Source organism: Labrus mixtus, chromosome 18 (genome assembly GCF_963584025.1).
Source record: "Labrus mixtus chromosome 18, fLabMix1.1, whole genome shotgun sequence".
Classification (NCBI taxonomy): domain Eukaryota; kingdom Metazoa; phylum Chordata; class Actinopteri; order Labriformes; family Labridae; genus Labrus; species Labrus mixtus.
Window position 1 is genome coordinate 11,112,914 of NC_083629.1, and position 19,094 is coordinate 11,132,007.

A 19,094-nucleotide genomic window follows, 5' to 3' on the forward strand; every position below is an offset into this window, starting at 1 on the left:
ATAAAATATATTTGAATGCCCCAACACACACAAATATAATCTCCTTGAAAAATGAATGTTTTACATCTTAACTGTGTAGAAAGGTGTACACCTTCATATACATTATCCAAGACTAATATGCTTTTTATAGGACAAGCACCTACTGGAAAAAATACAGATTAAATCAATAGAATTAAATGTCAGATATATTAAAACTGTCATCATACTGTCAATTTAGTATATTTCTTAGTAAAAGAAAAAACAAAGTGATAGAATTTATTTGGTGAAGCTGACAAGAACATGATAATTATCATTTGTAACAAACAATTTTTCTCTGATAGTTTAATTAAGTAGTAGTTAAACTTCACATTTTGCATCGTGTGTTTGTTGGGTGGTGACATAATATAACTAGCATGCTTTGAGCAGAGGATAAGTGAGGAGGGGGGAAAGAGCAAGTGCTTTAAAGAGGGCGACAGGGAGCGAGAGAGCATATGTTCAGGAGGGTGGGAGGGTTAGAGAGAGAGAGAGAGAGAGAGAGAGAGGAAGAGCACAAGCGGATGGGTGCTGTGAAATCCGTTAACAGGGGAGCACTGTGTATTTGTTAGACGTCTTGGCTGCTTGCCCAACTTGGCTCATTGTAATCGAGGCATGATCAGCGACTCCAGGCAGCCTTCTCTGCTGCCTCGGCTGCCTCGCGCCTGGACCCAGCCCAGCTCCCTCCGCTGACATGGAGAGACCTGTGAGTGCCTTCCTCTCGCCTTCTTTCCCCTCGCTCTCGCTCTCTCTCGCATCTCATCCCACTCTCTCTCCAGCTCTGGTGTTAGGTTCCCCCCTCTTCCTCTCCTGCTCTGTCGCAGATTTAGCTGGGGCTACATGCAGCATTTATGTTGCGTCTCTGCTCTCTCCCTCCCCTGTTTGGAGCTGCTGTAGGTGGGCAGGAACGCTGGGTAGAGAGGAAGCTTTGGCAGCTTTCTCTCTGCAGGGCCCCCTCCTCCTCCCCTCTGCCTGCCTGCCTGTCCGGGCATGGCTGGCAGACCCACAACGCCACTGTGTGTTTTGGGGTTTTCTGCTGCACTATCGCAGATCTGGACGGCTCAACCCAAAGGCAAACCGTCCCCCACGTCGGTTTATAGAGGCCGGTGTACACTTCGGTTTCCGACGTTGGGTTCGCTGAGATTCAGAGTCGGCAGCGTGTCTCTCCCTTGCGCCTATTCTTGGTGGTATGTCCTCATGGTCTGTTGTGTTTGGATACCCTGACAACTAGAAGCTGTGAGGTAGCTGTTCTCCAGCTTGCTGTGCTCTGTACTCTCTCTGAGTGAGTCACAACTTTTCTCATGCTTACTAAAGTCTTTGCATGTTTGACACAACTGTCTGTAGTTTGCCATTTACCAATAGTCAATGCTAATACATTACTTTTAAGCAAACGTTTAATCTCTCAGAAAAAACGTAAAGTGTGACTGTTGAACTCCAACAACATCTCAGTTGCAGCAGATCCTTGCAGGCACAATAACAGCAACAATGGAAAATCGCTTGAAGAAATTCCTCGCAGTACCACTGTGCTGGTCTTTGTGTGCTCGCTGGTCGTGAGTCATCTTTCTGTTATGGTTTTATCACATATAAACCGCCTTTACTCTCTTGTCGTCACTGGGGAAACAGAGGATGACTGACTCACTTTGCCACAGCTCCTCCATGCGTCCCTCAAGATGGTTTGACCCCCCTCCAAATAATTCAGAGTGTGGAGAATGTGATGCTTCAAACTGAATTATGTGTCTCCACAGCTTCGACAAGCAGCATTTGACAACTTTTCTATTTGAAGGCATTGTTGTCACATCAGCTGTGAATAACAACAGATGATGCCTTGGTTTGGCTTGGAAAGCGAGGAAGCTGATTGAGAGGGGAGCTCTTTGTTATGTTTATGTGTTCATTCAGTATTATCAGAGCACCACTGAATCAGATTTCTCTGATGACATGGAGAGAAATGCATCCCTCGTGCTGCAGGTGCAAGATGAGCAAACATCAAACACGAGACTGATCGTGTATTTCCAAAGTTTTGGCTTGTCTACTTTTTTTTAATCATAAGTCCAAAAGAATTATAGATTATTCCTGTTGAAATCTACATTTTATTGACATCTTCAAGCGTAGACTGCAAGCTGTCGGCGAAGAAGCAGTTTGCTTGAGAATAGAGATTTTTTTCCTCTTAGTATCATCTCATTTCCTGGAGCCTGTGTCTTTGGAAGATTACTTTGCTTTTATATGAAGAAGGTGCTTTGCCACGTGAGCAGCCGTCACGCTGACATATCTGGGATATTCTTATACACTTTCTTGCTAAGAGTTAAGAAGGATTCCACTTTCCTGTTTGTATATCTGATTTGATGCTACAGCGAGCAGTAGTTAGCTTAGCCTAGCATCATTGGAAACGGGGGAAAACTGCTATCATGGCTTGGTCCAGTTCAGCAAATTCCATCCACTGGCATCTTTTAAGATCACTTTTTTTTTTTTATCACACAAACAAATGTTGAAATGAAGAACTGCACTAGAACAGTGCTTTCTATGTGATGTGCACATTTCTGCTACCTGGCTACTTCACAGTGACAAAAAGAGTTCACAGAGTGATGTCTGTATGCTTATCTAAGCTAACAGGCTGAGAGCTGTAATTTCATGTTCAGAGATGTGATTTATATTCTTTGAACACTCAGCAAGAAAGCAAAAAGGGTCTTACAATTTATTTCGCCTTTCATATCATAGCTTACATGACCTAAATCTCTGGAAGTGTTGTGGCATATTCTATGAAGCATTGTGCTGTAGAGAAGTTTCTCATTCACCAGTCTGCTGTGACACGAGCCCCTCAGTTTGCTTCTCTGCAGGGTAAAGTTACCATTTCCCATCTCCCACAAAACTCTGAAAACAACATTAAGTTACTGCAGGCTAAAGGAAATGAGAGCCCTGTTGGACTAATGCCATCCCATTATAAACCTGAAATATTATCCTCATCTCGTCTATTTTGAATACACATTTACATGTTTCAACTCAGCGGCTCTCTTGCACATGTTTGAAGTCGGTACAACAAGCTGGAGAGAGATTTTCCTGAAAGGAAGTGTAAGCATACACCTATCTGCTGTTCCATGAGAGAGCACATTGATTTTCAGTATGGAGGCATGCCGTGCTGACCACATTGGGATGGTTAGGATGCTCTGCATATGCATTCTGCCTGTGTAACTGAGCTGTGTGATGAATGCTCCATCTGTGGTGGATGTATAAGTGTTGTGTGTTGTTATAGAACATGAAGTGATATGGACATGCTGGGGCATTTCTTTTCTATGTTTTTAATTTATTTATTTACTTTTTGTATATTAAGCATAAGGTATTACATACGTATATGTATGTATTTATTAAGTTTGCAAGACATTGAAATAGTCTCCAAATATTACATTTACATTCGTACCACCCAAAATTGTCAAGTACAGAAAAAGTGCATACAGTATCAGATCCGATTTCTAACATTATATTATAACGACTTTATGAAAGCAAAGTTTTTCTACATCTGTTAATGTTTATACAATTTGAAAACCTTTGCTTCTTTTATTGAAGGATAACACCATTTTATTGTTTCAAAGTTATGTTAAAAAAAACTAGTACTTTTTCATCGCATTAATTAGCTGATTTGTCTCTTCACAGACCCCCAGTGACATGATGCCCAAGAGGGATCATGAGAGGGACCTGGAGCTGGACAAGAAAATCCAGGCTCTACGCAGGAAGAACGAGGCCCTCATGAGAAGGTACAAGGTAAGGACAAGTGCTTGCAGGCAGAAAAGCCCTAGTAGTAGCAATTCATCTAGTTTCAATTACAATTCAATTTTAGCATCCCACAATAATGAAAACAACAATGTCCTGTTGTTATCTATTGTTATATTTTGGCTACAACATAACATAACATAACTTATTAATTTATTTATTATTGCTTTTATATATTTTTTAAATGTTTTTACTTGTACATTTTCAATAATAGCTTTATATTGTTCAGAATGTCAGTTTGAGGAGTGTTTCAGTTCATGTGATGCAGATGTTAAATCAATGAGTAATTGTGTTTAATTATCACGATCTTAATATCAATCAAAAATAATTGTGATAATGATTTTTGCTGAAATGGAGCAGCCCTTCTTAGTACAGTCATAGTTGAAGTAGAAATGTTGGGAGGGTTTTCTCCTCTCTTGAAGAAACTGCAGCTCTTTCAGGCTCCCTCATTAGTTGATTGTTTCCTTTGAGTTTCATGTAGGAGGTGGAGGAGGATAAGAAAATGGCAGAAGAGGAAGGAATGGTTCTGCAGAGCCGCAAGGGCAAAGCTGATGATCTTACCATCACAATCAGCAAGTCCACCACTGTGAGTTTTTCAGCACGAGGTGCCAGACTTCAGAACTGAAATAATACCAGACTAACTAGATCCTGAGAGCACTGCCCTTGTTGCTGCGCTTAGTCCTTTATTTGGAAAGGATGCTACTAATTTCATGATATATATGAGACATATTTTATAAAGTTGTTGTCTTTGGTTAGCAGGACAATCGTGTGGTGGTGACAAAACAATTCAGCGATGGTTCGCCAGCTGGGAAAGAACCACAGGAGTCCGGGCCTGACAGGGAGGGAGAATCCCCACCGCAGGCTGCTGGCCAAGGCCACAGGAAGCAGATTATGGTCACCATGGCTGGCAAAAAAGTAAATACACTACAGTACTGATTTTTATTCAAAGTAAATTGTAGTTTTACTGCAATAATTAAATCATAAAAAATAAACCTTTTAAATCAAAACGTACAAGTAGCTCAAAGCAATGCGGTAATTGTTAGAGCAAAAATTAATTTGAGGTAGAGATGAAGTGCAATTGGCGCAAGGAGAGGTGGTTAACAAAAAAGGTTTCAGCTCCTAACATTCAGATATTGTCTCTACTGTATATCTGCTATCTTTGGCTACTTAGTTTTTTTGAATGAAAGAAGTGGGCGTAGCCACCATGACATCACCCATTGTTTTTTTTAGACTACTTTTTAGAAGCCTTGAGTTTGGCATGTGGGCGTCTTCTTCTTGTTTTTCTTGGCTGGAAAGTGTCCCTTTATGGACCAGAGGATGACTACCCAAGAGGTCACAGTCAGGGATTTGAATGGATGCTAAGCAGAGAGCTAATGGCAGCTCCCTGTTATTAAAAGTGGTTACACCCAAAATTATGCAAAACATTAAGACTCAATATAATATAATTTAAAGGCAGTAGTAATGTGTATTAGGGATGTCATCATTTTTATTGATAGGCCCACAATGCTGGTTAAATGTTATGTCTAAACTGTGATGCAGCCCCCCTCCATTAGTAGCTCCGGCAGTGGGCGTGCTCTCCCTGCTCTATTACCTGGATGTAAACCAGCACAGTGGATGGCTGAAATCTAGAATGTAGGCTGTGTCGAAATGATGCATAACCTCTCGACCGGAGCAATGTGTAACCACATTCAGCACTTGCATGTGGACATTACCCTGCAAGGGGCACCATAGACCTGGGGAGTTAGCATTGCTAACATCAGCCACATTTAGCAAACCAATTTGACATTGTTTACCCCCAGAGTAAAGCACATTGCCAAATGCCACACATTTCAGCAGCATTTCAATAGCCATACATTTAGTTTATTGAAGAATGTGATAAACTGTTTCAAATCACAATTTAGACATTTCTGAGTGTTTTTCTAACTGTCAGGCTAGTTGACTAGAATTTAGATTTCTGTTGAATCAACAGGGAAATGAGTCTGTAGGAACATCCCTAATGTATACATCACATCCCTAAACAGTGAATAAGGAAGTAGGTTACAGAGACCAATTATGTTTTATACTATGTTGTAAACATGTTGTTTTGCTGTTCAGTTGGGTATAGACTATATATATATACATATATATGTATATATGTATATATATATGTATATATCTATATATGTATAGATATATATATGTATATATATATATATATATATTTATATATATATATATATATATAATATATGGGGGTATTTACTCGCAGGTGTAGCTAGCCTCAAGTGTCCATTTTAGGAACTGTTATTTTTTGCCCCTTCTATTTTGCCCCAGAAAGATGCTTTGAGCTTAAAGCTGGCACATAAGTTTGACTAATGAAAATATTAAAAGGTTTATTTTCGTGTGATGCCAGAGAAGACATCTGGATACAACAAAATCCTAAAGAGACATTTCTTTATTATTTATATACAATGTTTTATTAATACAGACTAAGGTGTGGGGGGCTGACCCACAGACACTAAGTTTTCAAAGAGACACACTGCTGTATGGCTAATAATGCCAAGCTGTGATTGGAAGGTTAAATTATATTTTAAATCAGCAACATCAGGGAAGAAATCTTAGATTTGTGCTTTCACAAATACTTTTTCAAAATATTACATTAATGGCTTTATAGCAGACAACCAGTTTCTGTGGCAACTGTTTTAGTTTGTTAGAATAAATTATTGTTTCAAATTTTTGTTAATTTTCTTGAATAGAGTTTTGAAATGATCAGGACTGGCCCTCTCATTTTACAATAAACCTTGCTACAGTTTTGATACTGTAATATGACTAACTGTCTCTCCAGGGTAAGAGGGTGGTGAGCGAGAGGCCAGAGAAGAGGCCAGGCCCTGAGGACGTCAAGAGCCCCACAGATGATGGACAGGCGAGGCGCGTGGTATCAGCGGGGAGGGGGAAGCAGCCACCTCACATGACCAAGAGAGAGGCAGCAGCACAGGTCTGAATCACACTCTCTGAACACTCCAGTGATCATATGCTTCAGCATTGCAGCCTCCCTCCCCTCTTTGTTCACTCTCTGGTGCTGCAGCCCCGACGTGTTTTACATAGATGTCAGACATGTCGGCTGGCCACACCCATCCAGTGATGAAGCACAATGGTGTGTGGACAGGAGGTGGACTGGAGCTGTGACTGACTGGTTTTGGGATTAAAGAGGGGGCTGTCATAGAGCTGTTGGTTGAGTAGATGCTCTGGCAAACCAAATATTCTTTGAAGGGCTTTTATTACTTTTTTCTACTTATTCAAGTGCCATCCCTCTCAGATCTGATTGTATTCATTTATTTTGTATTTTTATTGCTCAGCTAGCACCAGGAAATATGCCATCAAGTCTTTCCTCAACAAACTGCCGTGTCGTTATCTATATTCTATATGGCTCAGATCACATGTTTAATGCAGATAGGCAGAAAACAAACATGCAGTGCTGCCGGTCGGGCTGTGAAATGCCGCACTGTCACTGCCCTTAGGCCCCCTGGGTATGCTGAAACTCTGAAACAGCTGCTCTGCCTCAGTCAAACACACGCACACACACACACACACACACACACACACACACACACACCCACACACACACACACCCACACACACACACACACACACACACACATATTCACCCATGCACTCAGACAGAAATGAGAGCCTCAATTAATGAGCTGATACACAGACAGCTGATCCTCACCACTATAAACACAGTCTTGTCTAGAGTATGGACAGAAAAGCAATGTAGGCTTTATCTAAATATGTCTGTATGTGTCTGCCTCTGATTGGCTGATACACTGACTGCTGCCCTCTAGCCCGTGTGAGCTAAAGTGCACTAAATTTATGAGCTTGTCTTGATGCTCCCTTGCCTTTATTTCTGGCCTGCTTGATTTGTACCTCCTTTATTTACCATGTGCACTGAATCAGCACTTGGAACAGTAGCCAGTGCTCCGGTGCACCAGCCATCTTTGAAGTCCAGAGACCTGCCTTTTCCACGTGGTCGCTGTTTACATAACCAGTATAACTTGACATGGTTTACGAGAGAGAGAATGTCATGGCTATGTCTGGCAAGTGTTAGAGGAGTATTTGCTGGAAGAAGGTTCATGATGAATTGCACCCTGCTCTCTCTCTTTTTTTTTGCAGAGCCTCTGAAATATTTTTACAGAGTGTGGGTGTGTGGAAATAAATAAAACAAGTCTCTGACAGGGGTGTGGTTATTTGACAACGTCCCAGGCAGATTGTAACCCCATGACTAGACTGTCACTTTACACCCAAAAGAGGGAGAGCCAGGGGATGGGAGCAGTCGAGGGAAGCAGAAAGGGGAAAAGAACGGGAGGGGCAGAGAAGGGGAGACACTCCTGGCAGACGGTGGTCTGTTTCCAGCCTCCGTTTCCCCTCTCTGAAACCTTAAGTGGTCTGCCCTCCTCCGGCACGATTGTTTCCCCATTCCCACCAACCCGAAAAGGACTGATTTAATCTAATTAACATTCAACTGCCTTCTCACTCTGAAAAGGCTCATTATGCTGCCAGAGTGACGGCTTGGCCAGTTGCCAGGAAAGGGTCATAGACAGAGAGGAGGAAGAAAATGAGATGAGGAAGAAGAAAGGAAACAAGGTAGTCAAGGGTCTTTTGTGTTTGCGTGTGAGCCAGCCAGCATTCATGTCATGTGTGGGTAGGAGAGTGTATGTTGTCTGTAGGTGAGAAAGCGCTTTCTTTCCAGCGTGTATTTCCTTTTACCCCCTTTGGCTGCTCATTTAAGCGTCGCTGTTAATGGCAACATGACTCATCCACTGTGTTCATGGAAGCAAATCCCTGCATTTAGATATCACTAGAACCAAAATTCACACATTCTCCCCCCGTAATAAAGTGGGTTTTAATTTCACAACCTGTTTAAGTCTGACCTGCAGTTCACGCTCTGTTTTCATGACCCTGATTGCAGAGTGATCCTTTAAAACAAAAACCACAGGTGCCAGATTACACCGTAGCACCATTAGTCCAATAGGGGGCAGTGTTGACCTCTTAATCCAAGCAGATGAGCGTGTGCTCTTGCTTGATTTGCTTGTACTGTTTATGGCAGCAATAACGTGACTCTTTACAACCATTTTTAATTGGCTCACAACAAGTTGCTGTGTCACCCTTATTGTTGTTCTGCTAATACCTTTTTATTTTTTAATAGTCGCTCTTTTTCTCTGACAGGATGATGTTAAACAATGGCTGAAGCACACTGAGGAGCATCCCAGGCTTTCAGAGCAATGCCAGGTAACAGTGCACATGGCGGTGCACACCGACATGAACACACAAAACATATTAACATGTGAATTGTCCTCTAAAACCTGGCAAGGATCAGAGAAAACTCATTTGCCAAATTGTTGTATCTCCAGCTCATTATGAACACATGAGTCACTACTGGGAACAAATGTGAAAAACAAGGTTTCCACATGACTGTCTTTGCACACAGATCCACAGAAAAAGGCCAATTGACCATCGTCACAAACACAAACGCAGACAGGGCACAACACATTGCATGCACACTCCCACCTATTCTACTTCTTGTCCCCATCTGCCTCTCGCCGGCTCACGTGTAAACATTGCTGGAGTCGCTCAGAGCTGTCTGACAGATCAAGCGTGCGATAAACAGAATAACAGTTGAGGTGGGGAGGCGGGGGGGGCAGTCTTCAAAGGCCCGTCGAATACACCACATGACAAGTGATGCTGTTCAGGCCTCTCTGCGCCTAGCCTGCTCTGTAGCTCGTGCGGATACATCGCTCAAGGAAAAAACACGCTGAGTTAGTTTTTATGAGGTATTGTGTAAAGTGTGAAGGTCACAGCTCTAGGCTTTGTTAGCTGTTCTGGTTAACAAATCTTCTGTAAAGCTCTTCTGGCAATTTCAGGCCCAAAGCAGAGAATCTTTAGAGGGTTAGTGGGGGAGAAGTTCAGCTGTCCAGAAAAAGAGGACCATCATTCTTGTCTAGAAACACAGTGCCAAATATCTTTCTTAAATAATATAAATGATTATTGCAATCTAGCAAATACAAAATAAACTTTTGGTAGTAAATAGATAACATATACATTATGGGGGGCAGTTGCTCAGTCTGTAAGGACTTGGGTTGGGGAACAGAAGGTCGTCAGTTCGAGACCCGGTCTGAAATTGATCTGGTTGCTGGAGAGGCGCCAGTTCACTTCTTGAGCAGGTCCTGCTCTCCTTTGAGCAAGGCACAAAACCCCCACCAGCTCAGTAGCACTCACTGTGGGTAACTCCCTCATTCTGACATGTCTCCATTAGTGTATGTCCATAGGATCCTGTTTGTGCATGTGTGTGTGTACAGAATTACAGCCTGTGTGTGTGTAGATTGTTTAATAATAGAATGTAAATTTTAATTTCTACTTGCGGGATTAATAAAGGATTTCTTCTGTTTTCAGCAAGCTAGTCGGTCATCTGTTGAGTGTGGTAATCTTTAAGTAATTTAAGATTTAATTGAACAGCTATTTACTTTAAATGCCTCTGGGGTCTGCAAAACTTTTTTGGTGCATCATATAAATTAGCGATGGTACGGAGGCTATAGTCCTCATCGCAGTGGCTGTGGGTTGGAATCTGGCCTCGGACCTTTGCTGCATATCATCCCCCACTCTCTCCTCCCAACATTTCCTGTCTCTCTTCAGCTGTCCTATCCAGTAAATGCAAGAAGGCCCCCCTAAAACACTCTCATTTAATATAGTGGTGAAAGTAGCGCAGTCCACACTTGATTTAAAAGTAGAGTTGGACTGAGTAGATCAAAATATGAATTGAGTTCGAGAGTTTCAGGCAGCAGTCATGGCATTCTCTTGTGACAGTTTCAGTCAGTCTGTTAACTTGACAGTCATATTGCTGCAATAAAAGCTAATGAAGTGAGATGAACAGCCTGGATCCTCATCTTATTAGAGAAAACAGATGTAGCCATTTATTCTTTTGGGAACATAAATGGCAATAAACACAATGGCAATACTCTTATCGCAGTAACATCAGATCATGACTGAAGTATTAAGCGCTGTCTGAGACCAGGTCCTGCTCTCTCTCAGCTTTACTGTGTCACATCCTCCTCACCTGCTTCACAGCCAAACAGCCTCCCTGTGAGGCCTCATGGAGGTGAAAAATTGAAAAGTGCTAATTAGCAGTGCGGCAGGGGTGACATCAGCACACAGCCTGTCGGAACATGCGGATGGACTCTCCCTTGTGACCCCTGACGTCCTCCAGGGGGCCAGAGGAGAGGGAGGGGAAAGGAAATGGAAAACACAAGAATGGGCACAGATGAGTTGCTCAACGATAACTGAACACGTGAAGGCAACATGTTTACTTGGCTGTGATTGGTCCAAACCTGAGGGGAAAACATCTCCCGTCATAGTTTCACTGTGCTGTTTGACACAAAGTGACAAAGTGTCCTAAACCTCAAAAAAAAAAAAAAATACATTTCTGATCTCAGCAGTATCGTTTTCCTCCTGCTGAATAAAAAGAAACAGTGATGAGCTCTTTTCCTCTATTTGTATTCTACGTGTTTTACCCCTGACCACAGCACTGTTTGTAGTACTGGTCCCCTTCAGGGCTTTGTAACAAAAGCACAGTGTCTTTCTCCTTTGATGTGTTCAAGAGCCTGCCCTTTAGTCATCGTAATACTTCCCTCTCTCCTCTCAGAAAAGATGAAGAGGGGAATAGAGGAAGTAGGCCTAGTTTAATTGATTGTTACTGGAATATTGTATTGAATAATTTAATAAGTGTTGTCTTACAGTTTTAATGGTAGACAAACAATAAGTATTTTGTAAAATAATTGGAACTGACTGGAATACATCACCACAGGAAGTCTTTAAATTCACACTGAGGCAGTCATTGGTGTTTCCAGTGGATGACGATATCCTTGTTTGTTCCTTTCTTTTGAACCCTTTGTTTGCCCTGTTGCTTTTTAATTATTTGTTTTGACATCCGAAGCTGGTCTTGTTAATGTGAGGCTTTTGCTCTCATTAGTGCTCAGAGTGATCCATCAGATGGATTACAATGTGACACTGAGTGATACAGCTGTTTAATGTGGTTATTGCTTCAATGCAAGAGCTTCATTATTAAGTGAGGACAGTAGCATGATATAAATCCACACTAAGAATGTCTCTTATTATTACGCCATAAATACACTGACCTGATTTGTGTTTGCTGAGGAGCCTGAGAGCCCACAGGTCTGCACAGATCTCAATATCCCCACATCGAAAGAGGAGCAGGAGGAGTATCTGCAGTGGAAGAAAGAGCGTGAGCAGATCGACAGGGAGAGAGTCGCACGCCACAAAAACGCCAAGGGCCAGTGGAGACGGGCGTGGGACATGGACAAAACTGAGAACATGTAAGACTTCTGAGCACTCACACACAAGGCATGTCTTAATCTGCTTAAGTTGCACTCATATTATAATAATAAAATAATGTATACTTGATAGATTCCATATGCAGCATATTTAACACAGCGTTAACACAGATGTTTGAAAGACAAAGCACAAGCAGGATACTAAAAGAGTAGAATAACAACGGGAATCCAGAATCTAAAGCCAAACAAAAGCTCAAAAGAAACAGTCGTAAAAGGTTAGAGCTTGAAGACAAAACACATAAACACAGCACATAGATCAGACAGATTAAGAAAGAAGAGGAGGGCCAAGGAAATGAAACAAAAACTTAAAAAATGTAGAGTATGAAAGAAATGAAAGGAATACATGACATAAAACGTTTTTTATGGTTGGACTTTTGGTTTGTGTTGATTTAGCTGTGACCAAATCTGTCTTTGCTGATTTCTTCCTGTACAAGCATTAGTAGTTTTTCTTTTTGAACAAAATCTCATTCCTTGCTTTGGAAATTGTAAAACAAAAAAAAGTCTGTTCCTGCAGCACACAGTTCAGCACAGTGATCACCTGAAGACTACCCCCTGGAAGCAGTTTCAGACATTAAAAATAGATATATAGAAAATTCAATCTTTGTGCCAATGTTCCAGTTTTTCTTTTTTAGGTCATAAAGAGACATCAGTGTAAATCTCAGTCTGTGTCATAACAACCAGCTAAAATCTCAGGAGCTTTAATATGAATAATAAAAATGTTTTGTGCTTTTGTTTTATAAGGAGTCCAATGCTGGATCCCTCTATATTTCTACCAAAAACCTTATTTTATTACAGTGTAAATATCCAGCATGAGAGAGGAACAGAGCTATGCTAGCTATTTCTTCCTGCTTGCTCTGCTAGTGGTATCAATCCTTTAATCTAAGAAAGTGCAAGAAAGTAAATACAATTATTTTGAAAAAGTTATTCCAGCCCTTACAATCATACATTTGTGAAAAGATATTCTATAGTCTTAGTACAAACTGTAATTAATTCATATGCTGTCTTTCTGGCTAGCGCATTTATTAGCTACTCCTCGTTCTAGCTAGCTAGTTATTTTAAGCACCAATTTATTTCTTCTCCCTCGATCTTCTACTTTTAAACTTTGTGAAAAGCTTGATTTAGCTTTGGTGCTCATGTAGAAAAGAAACATGATGACCTTGAAGAACAGCTTGTTTCTGTCTCGTAAGATTATTGAGCAGAACAAATCCATTCAATGAGGTTTTAAGACCACATGATCACAAGTCACAGGATGTTGCTCAATGATTGCTTGACAATTTGATTACCGGTACTCTTATTGTAGTTTTCTGTTACTGTAACTTGATGTGTTTCCTAACACTTTAACGTTTGATCCTAGGAGGATTATGGTGAACAGACCTCACAATCTTGAAGCTTACACATACACGCATTTAAAAAAGAACATGTCACATCAGCAGATTCATGGATAAAAAACAAAACCTGATTAGTATCTGGTACCATAAATAGGGTCTCAGCCTTATTTTCATCAACATCGACTCTGACTTTTTCTTTTCAATAGAAAGTTAATCAAGGGAGCCTAAACTTCTCCTTCTTTCTTTTTTCAATGCAACCTTAAACTTACTGCAGATTAAAAAAAAAAAGCTCATTTATTTGATGTGTGGGATAGACTTCAAACCAAAGCGCCTGTAGTACAGCGAGTGACCAAGCTGCAGAGTAAATGATTGTGCTGTTTAAGGAAGCATCAAAACGTAAAGAGACAAAGGAGGAGCAGTTATTTTTAACGTGGGATAAGGGATGGAATTCCTTACCTTATTTGGTGAGGCTTGAACAAGGCCCTGTAGTAAGAATAGAAGAGGAAATGTGTTTTTGATTCCACAATTTTTATTGTACCACTGGCTGTTCAATGCAAGGATGTGACTCATGGAGTTAAAATCTCTTCCTGATTCTGCAAATTCTCATATTTTTGGCTCATTTTGATCAAACTTTGAGGGTACTTAAAAGTCAGAGCCTCTAGATGTGGGTGTTGAGGAGCTATTATGTCATCAGAAATAAAAGTGATACATTTGACATGAACATCTCCCTTAAATCATTTTTGTGTTTCTGTCTAAAGTAAACCGATATTTTGATTTTAGGTTTTCAGGCAAAACCCTTCCTGACAGGGACTGGGGGCCTTCAAGCAGAGGTGAGACATGCTCTCAGTCCAAACTGTATTTTTACCTTTTGTATTTTTCTTAATATCTAAACGATGTTTCAATATTACAGGGGGACGAAATGCTAGAAGAGGACAATCAAGGGCAGGTGCTGACTCAAGAGGTATCCCACAATTATTGAATATCTGTTCATTTTAAACACCGTTAAAACATTTACATAAAGTTAGATTAAAAAAAACAGAATGTATTTTTTATAATGACCTGAGCGATACCTTCCACTGTAATTTGTATGAACGTTTGTTTCATGTAAAATGCAACAATTGTGACTTGAATTGTCAGTATTTATTTGTCCTAGGTCATGATAAGAGGGGCAAAGATAAGGGAGCCAAGAATGTGCCAGCGATGAGCAGCAAAGCAAAAGGAATCGATCGTCTGACTGGGAGAGCCCGGAGGTAAGTTACAGTTGAACATATTCATGAAATGCATAAAACGATCACAGAAGGCTTTCTTTTGCCACACTGTTCTTTAATTACCCTGAATATCATGAGACTGGATTGATGAGGTCAACCAGCCAGAAGGCCTCTTTCAGGTCTCACAACATGCATCATTGTCTTTCAGCTTTTCCTCAGTTTGAAACAAGTTACTGTGCTGTTAGACAGAACGCTAGCAGGATGTGTTGTTACATAATCGTAACTAAAAACTACAAGGCCAATAACCTGGAAGTGCAGGATTATAGCCTTTCAGCGTGACATTTTTATGTACCAGATGATCTGCTCTGTGTGTATCTGGTGGATGGAGGGGGGGGGGTAAAGGGTGCAAAACAGCAGTGGTAGTTGTGGTATCAGCTGCTGATGCATCATAGTGTAGAAAGTCCACTTGAAGGAGCCTAGCTAGCTGTTTTTCCCATTCGTATGCTAAGCTAAGCTAAGCTAAGCTAGCTGCCTAACAGCCTCATCTTGATAGTTACTGTATTTTTAACTTAGCAGAAACAATTTTCTCTGCTATCATTGTGAATATTTCCAAATAACCAACTGTTTTTGTTGAGACAACTTTGTGCTATTTATTGTAAGAGACAAAAGAAAGCAGAATTAAATACAACTGTTTTAATATTGTAACAGAACAGCTTTTGATTAAAGACCCATTTATCTTTTAGATGGCAGGGAAATGAAGAAGAGAACTCACAGGTAAGATATCAAACTTGTGTGTGTGAATTGGATTGTAAACGTTACATTTGTGATGATTTTCTTTTTTCATCTCATCCACCAGACTCCTGACACAACGTTAGAGGAATTCCTGGAGGAGCTTGACACGCTAACAGATGCCGAAGTAGAAGATCAAAAGGATCAGGAGTCAAAATTGAAACTGTCCCTTAGCACAGATTCAATGAGTACATCTGAGAAAGTGTCAGCTGCAATCCTGAGAGAAGACACCCCCACTCAGGGGAAGGCAGAGGTGTCGTCCCCTCGGGGTTTGGAAAAGAAAGTGCGCTTTTCAGAGGAGCTCATCCCGGCGGCTCATACAAGGCAATCAGGCTCTCAGGACTCTGTTGGCTCAGAATCAAGAAGTCTGGGCTCTTTAAAAGCTTCCTCGCCTAAAAAACAGAAACATAAAGTGCAAGGACCTCAGCAGCCTCTTGAAAGTGCCAAGCAGGATGATGGCAGTCCTCAGCATCAGGAAGGTGGTCCGTCTTCTGTTCCCCAGCAGAACGCCCCTGAAACTAAATGTACAAAAAGAGACACCACTCTCCCCACAGCTACCAGCGCCCCCTCCCCTGAAAAATCGTGTGCCTCTTTACAGGAGAGCTGTGTCCAGCCTGTAGAGCTTGCCAAGGGCAACATAAGCAACACAAACACAGGTTTGCAAAACATATAATGGCTTGAAAGGGATAGTTCCTTTTTTTGTTTGTTTTGTTTTTCTCTTCGAGGAGAGACCAGCAGGAGTACCTGCACAGGAGATAGGCCATCATCTGTGCAGACAGGGTCGTTTGCACCACTTAATTTAGCAAGTTCATCAAAACAAGCTAAAAAAACAACCTTGGGGTAAACGTATGCTATATTTAGAAAACTCTCAGTGCTTTACTCTTCCACTAGCAAGCCATTTAGGTTTGGCTCTACATCGGCACATCACATACGTGTTCCTTTGCCCGCATCACACTGATCAGCTGCTCGGGTCTACAGTGTCACAACTCCACATGAATTTGAACAATTAGACTGATAATTAAACTGTGTATTTTGATATGACTGCAGCTCTGTAAAAATGATCTCACTGATACAGCACAGCGCCGACTATAGAGTTTGTTTTTCTAGCTTAGTTTTCTTCTTCAACAACAGACACAGTGTGTTTTGATCAAGTGAACATATCCTGCAGACCATGGGTTGTGTTATTATGCATGTCGTTACATTTTTTGTTTCATGTATTTGTTGTCTCTTCCCAAGGCCGCAAACTTGATGTAGTGTGCCAAAGTAGTTCCAACACAGAGTGCCTTGCTAAAGCTAAAGTAAAGCAGCTAGAATTTTCTCAGTGTGGTGTACATTTACCTCATCAATTAAAAAGTTAAAAAGGACCCTATCTGCAGCCATGTATAGCCTAGGTTCTGTGCTAGCACTCAGGCCCTCCGGTCTCTCCTTAACAGGACCATGCTGACGGAAATATACTTACTGTACTACTGACAACTACCTCATACAACCCAACTCTCAAAATACTGAACTATCCCTTTATTTACTTTTCTGACTGAACACTTGGATGATATATACCTAAACCAATGTCTGTTTTTCTTTCAAAGAGGAACGTATAGACTCCAGTCTATCTGTCCTGAGCCTGGAGTCAGGAGAAACACACCCAACACACTCCACCAGCAGCGACAAGGTCAGTGTGAGAGACAGGAAGACGAATGAGAGAATCGATAAATGTGTAAATGGACCGGTGGAGGAAAGTGCAAATGGATAAAGAGCTAGAGAAAGACAGGCAGCACATCTGCAATGCAATGGCGTAATATTCAATTTGGTTTGAAGTACTGTCAGCACCTCTGCGACTTGTTGGAGTGCAGGAGAAGTAGTCTCATGAGAGAATGCATTTTCTTCTCATCCACTGCTGAAGCAGCATGATAATATATCTAACTGCCTGCGTAAATCACTCATGTAGAAAAGAGAGGTAGAAGGCCCTTGATTCATAAGATAATTACGTGAATTATGGAACAGGAATCAGTTGTCACTAGGGATGTCAGCATTAACTAGTTAATCGCGATTACTTAAGGTCTGAAATTAATGCATTCATTTTTTTAAATCGCGATTAATCACATGCAATTTTGTCCCTTTAGGCGCACCGTGGATAAGCCTTTGCAGTGTCTACCTGTAGTCACAGTGATGGAAAAGAACGACCCCGGTGCGTTTTTGAATGTCTCATTTCACTTTAAAAAAAACTCTCAGACAGCTCAACTGACAAGTCAAAAGTAATATCGATGATCATGACATCAAACATTTCACTTTTGTTACCGTCCTCTTTAGCTGTTTTCATTAAGTTATTGAGCCGTAACAAGTTCCTTTTTCCGAGGTCAAGTAAATGTCATAACCTTCGCTCAGCCAGAAGATCCTTACCTTGTTTCAAACAAGTCAAGTACTCTCAGCTTAAGACAGTACAAAAATTCAAAATAAAAGCACAAAGATTTTTATTTTTAAATGCAAAATAAGGGAATTTATAATATGCGATTGAAAATACCATGAATCGTGATTAACTATTGAAATTAAGTGATTAATCGCGATAAAAAATTGTAATTGTTCGACAGCCCTAGTTGTAACTCATACTCTTGTGTGTCTTTCTCTGTTTTTTGTTTTGTTTTGTTTTGCAGGCAAGAGAGCATGGGAAGATTGTTTGATCGCTATCTTTCGGTATTTAAATACTGAAACCAAATCACCAGGAACACAGAGCGTTGCCTCTTTTTGTTTGGATGCATCATTTTGCTTGAAACAGCTATTTTAAGAACTCTTGGTTATGGCTTACTCTTGAAACCATGGTCTAGTTTTGCTTCGTAGGAGTTTTTAAAAACCTTCAAAATTTGATATAGGAATGGTGAACATTTTCCCTACTTACATTTTGAAGTCCGAGCACTTTATTAGTATAAGAGTATGTGACACACTATTAGAATGATGGTATGCTACTTGAGTGCAATATCATTGAATGTTTACATTTCAAGGTACATATCAGTTAGCTAGCGTCTTTGGTAGCCCTTGAATTAAACTTCAGCCACAGTCTAATGATGAAGAAGCTGATCTGCCTTAGAGGTATTTGCAAAATGAAATGAAGTCTGTATTTTATGATGATACATTAGTGACAGACCTACAACAGAGTCTGTATTCTCTAAAGGTGAGTAGATATTATTTGGGAGCTGCTTCCAGGAACAGTCGAAGGCCTTTCAAAAGTCATAAATCAAAACATGATTATTATGCACATTTGAGACGTTTTGTACTTATGCCCTATGTGGAGGACTTTTTTTTTTTTTTTAAAGTTTTTCGTGTGGCAAAAATGTATTTGTTTGTAAAAACATTTAAGCCAGAACAAAAAAAATGTATCAAATGTTACTCATACTGTTTTTGAACAACCTGTGTTTTAAGTTCATAATAGCCTCCAACCTTTTTCTCTGTTGAGGCTTTTGGCCCCTGTGGGGCCAACACACATGGCAGGTTGAAAACAAGTCATCCACATCCATGAGGCCAAGCCTTTAGTTCACATTCAAAACGCTGGGTTTCAGCTCCATGTCCCTTTTTGTTTGTCAGATGTTGTCTTTTATAATTATAAAATAATTATAAACAACATATTT

The 19,094-nt window shown here is 40.7% G+C and overlaps 1 protein-coding gene across 9 annotated transcripts; it reads left to right on the forward strand.

Moving 5' to 3' along the window:
• The first annotated feature begins 473 nt into the window (after positions 1-473).
• LOC132992957 (coiled-coil domain-containing protein 9B) lies at positions 474-19,013 on the forward strand. Of its 9 annotated transcripts, XR_009676407.1 has the most exons (15): positions 475-718; positions 3,655-3,762; positions 4,253-4,357; positions 4,528-4,686; positions 6,596-6,745; positions 8,977-9,039; positions 11,959-12,137; positions 14,264-14,313; positions 14,394-14,444; positions 14,637-14,733; positions 15,435-15,465; positions 15,548-16,136; positions 17,064-17,146; positions 17,598-17,662; positions 18,126-19,013. XR_009676407.1 is itself a non-coding variant. In XM_061062562.1 (14 exons), the coding sequence occupies exons 1-14, from the start codon at positions 707-709 to the stop codon at positions 18,150-18,152; spliced, it is 1,701 nt and encodes a 566-aa protein (XP_060918545.1). In that variant the 5' UTR covers positions 474-706; the 3' UTR covers positions 18,153-19,013. The 9 variants fall into 9 exon arrangements, 8 of the variants coding, with proteins under 8 accessions (XP_060918545.1, XP_060918543.1, XP_060918544.1 ...); XM_061062562.1 differs by lacking the exon at positions 17,598-17,662 and having other exon boundaries at positions 474-718; positions 11,962-12,137; XM_061062560.1 differs by lacking the exon at positions 17,598-17,662.
• The last annotated feature ends 81 nt before the right edge of the window (positions 19,014-19,094 follow it).

What these genes read in the sequence shown, in the direction of transcription:
- LOC132992957 (XM_061062560.1), top strand. An exon ending in CTGGGGGCCTTCAAGCAGAG is followed by an intron (nt 14,314 to 14,393) that starts GTGAGACATGCT and finishes TCAATATTACAG; the next exon opens with GGGGACGAAATGCTAGAAGA. An exon ending in CATAAGCAACACAAACACAG is followed by an intron (nt 16,137 to 17,063) that starts GTTTGCAAAACA and finishes TTTCTTTCAAAG; the next exon opens with AGGAACGTATAGACTCCAGT.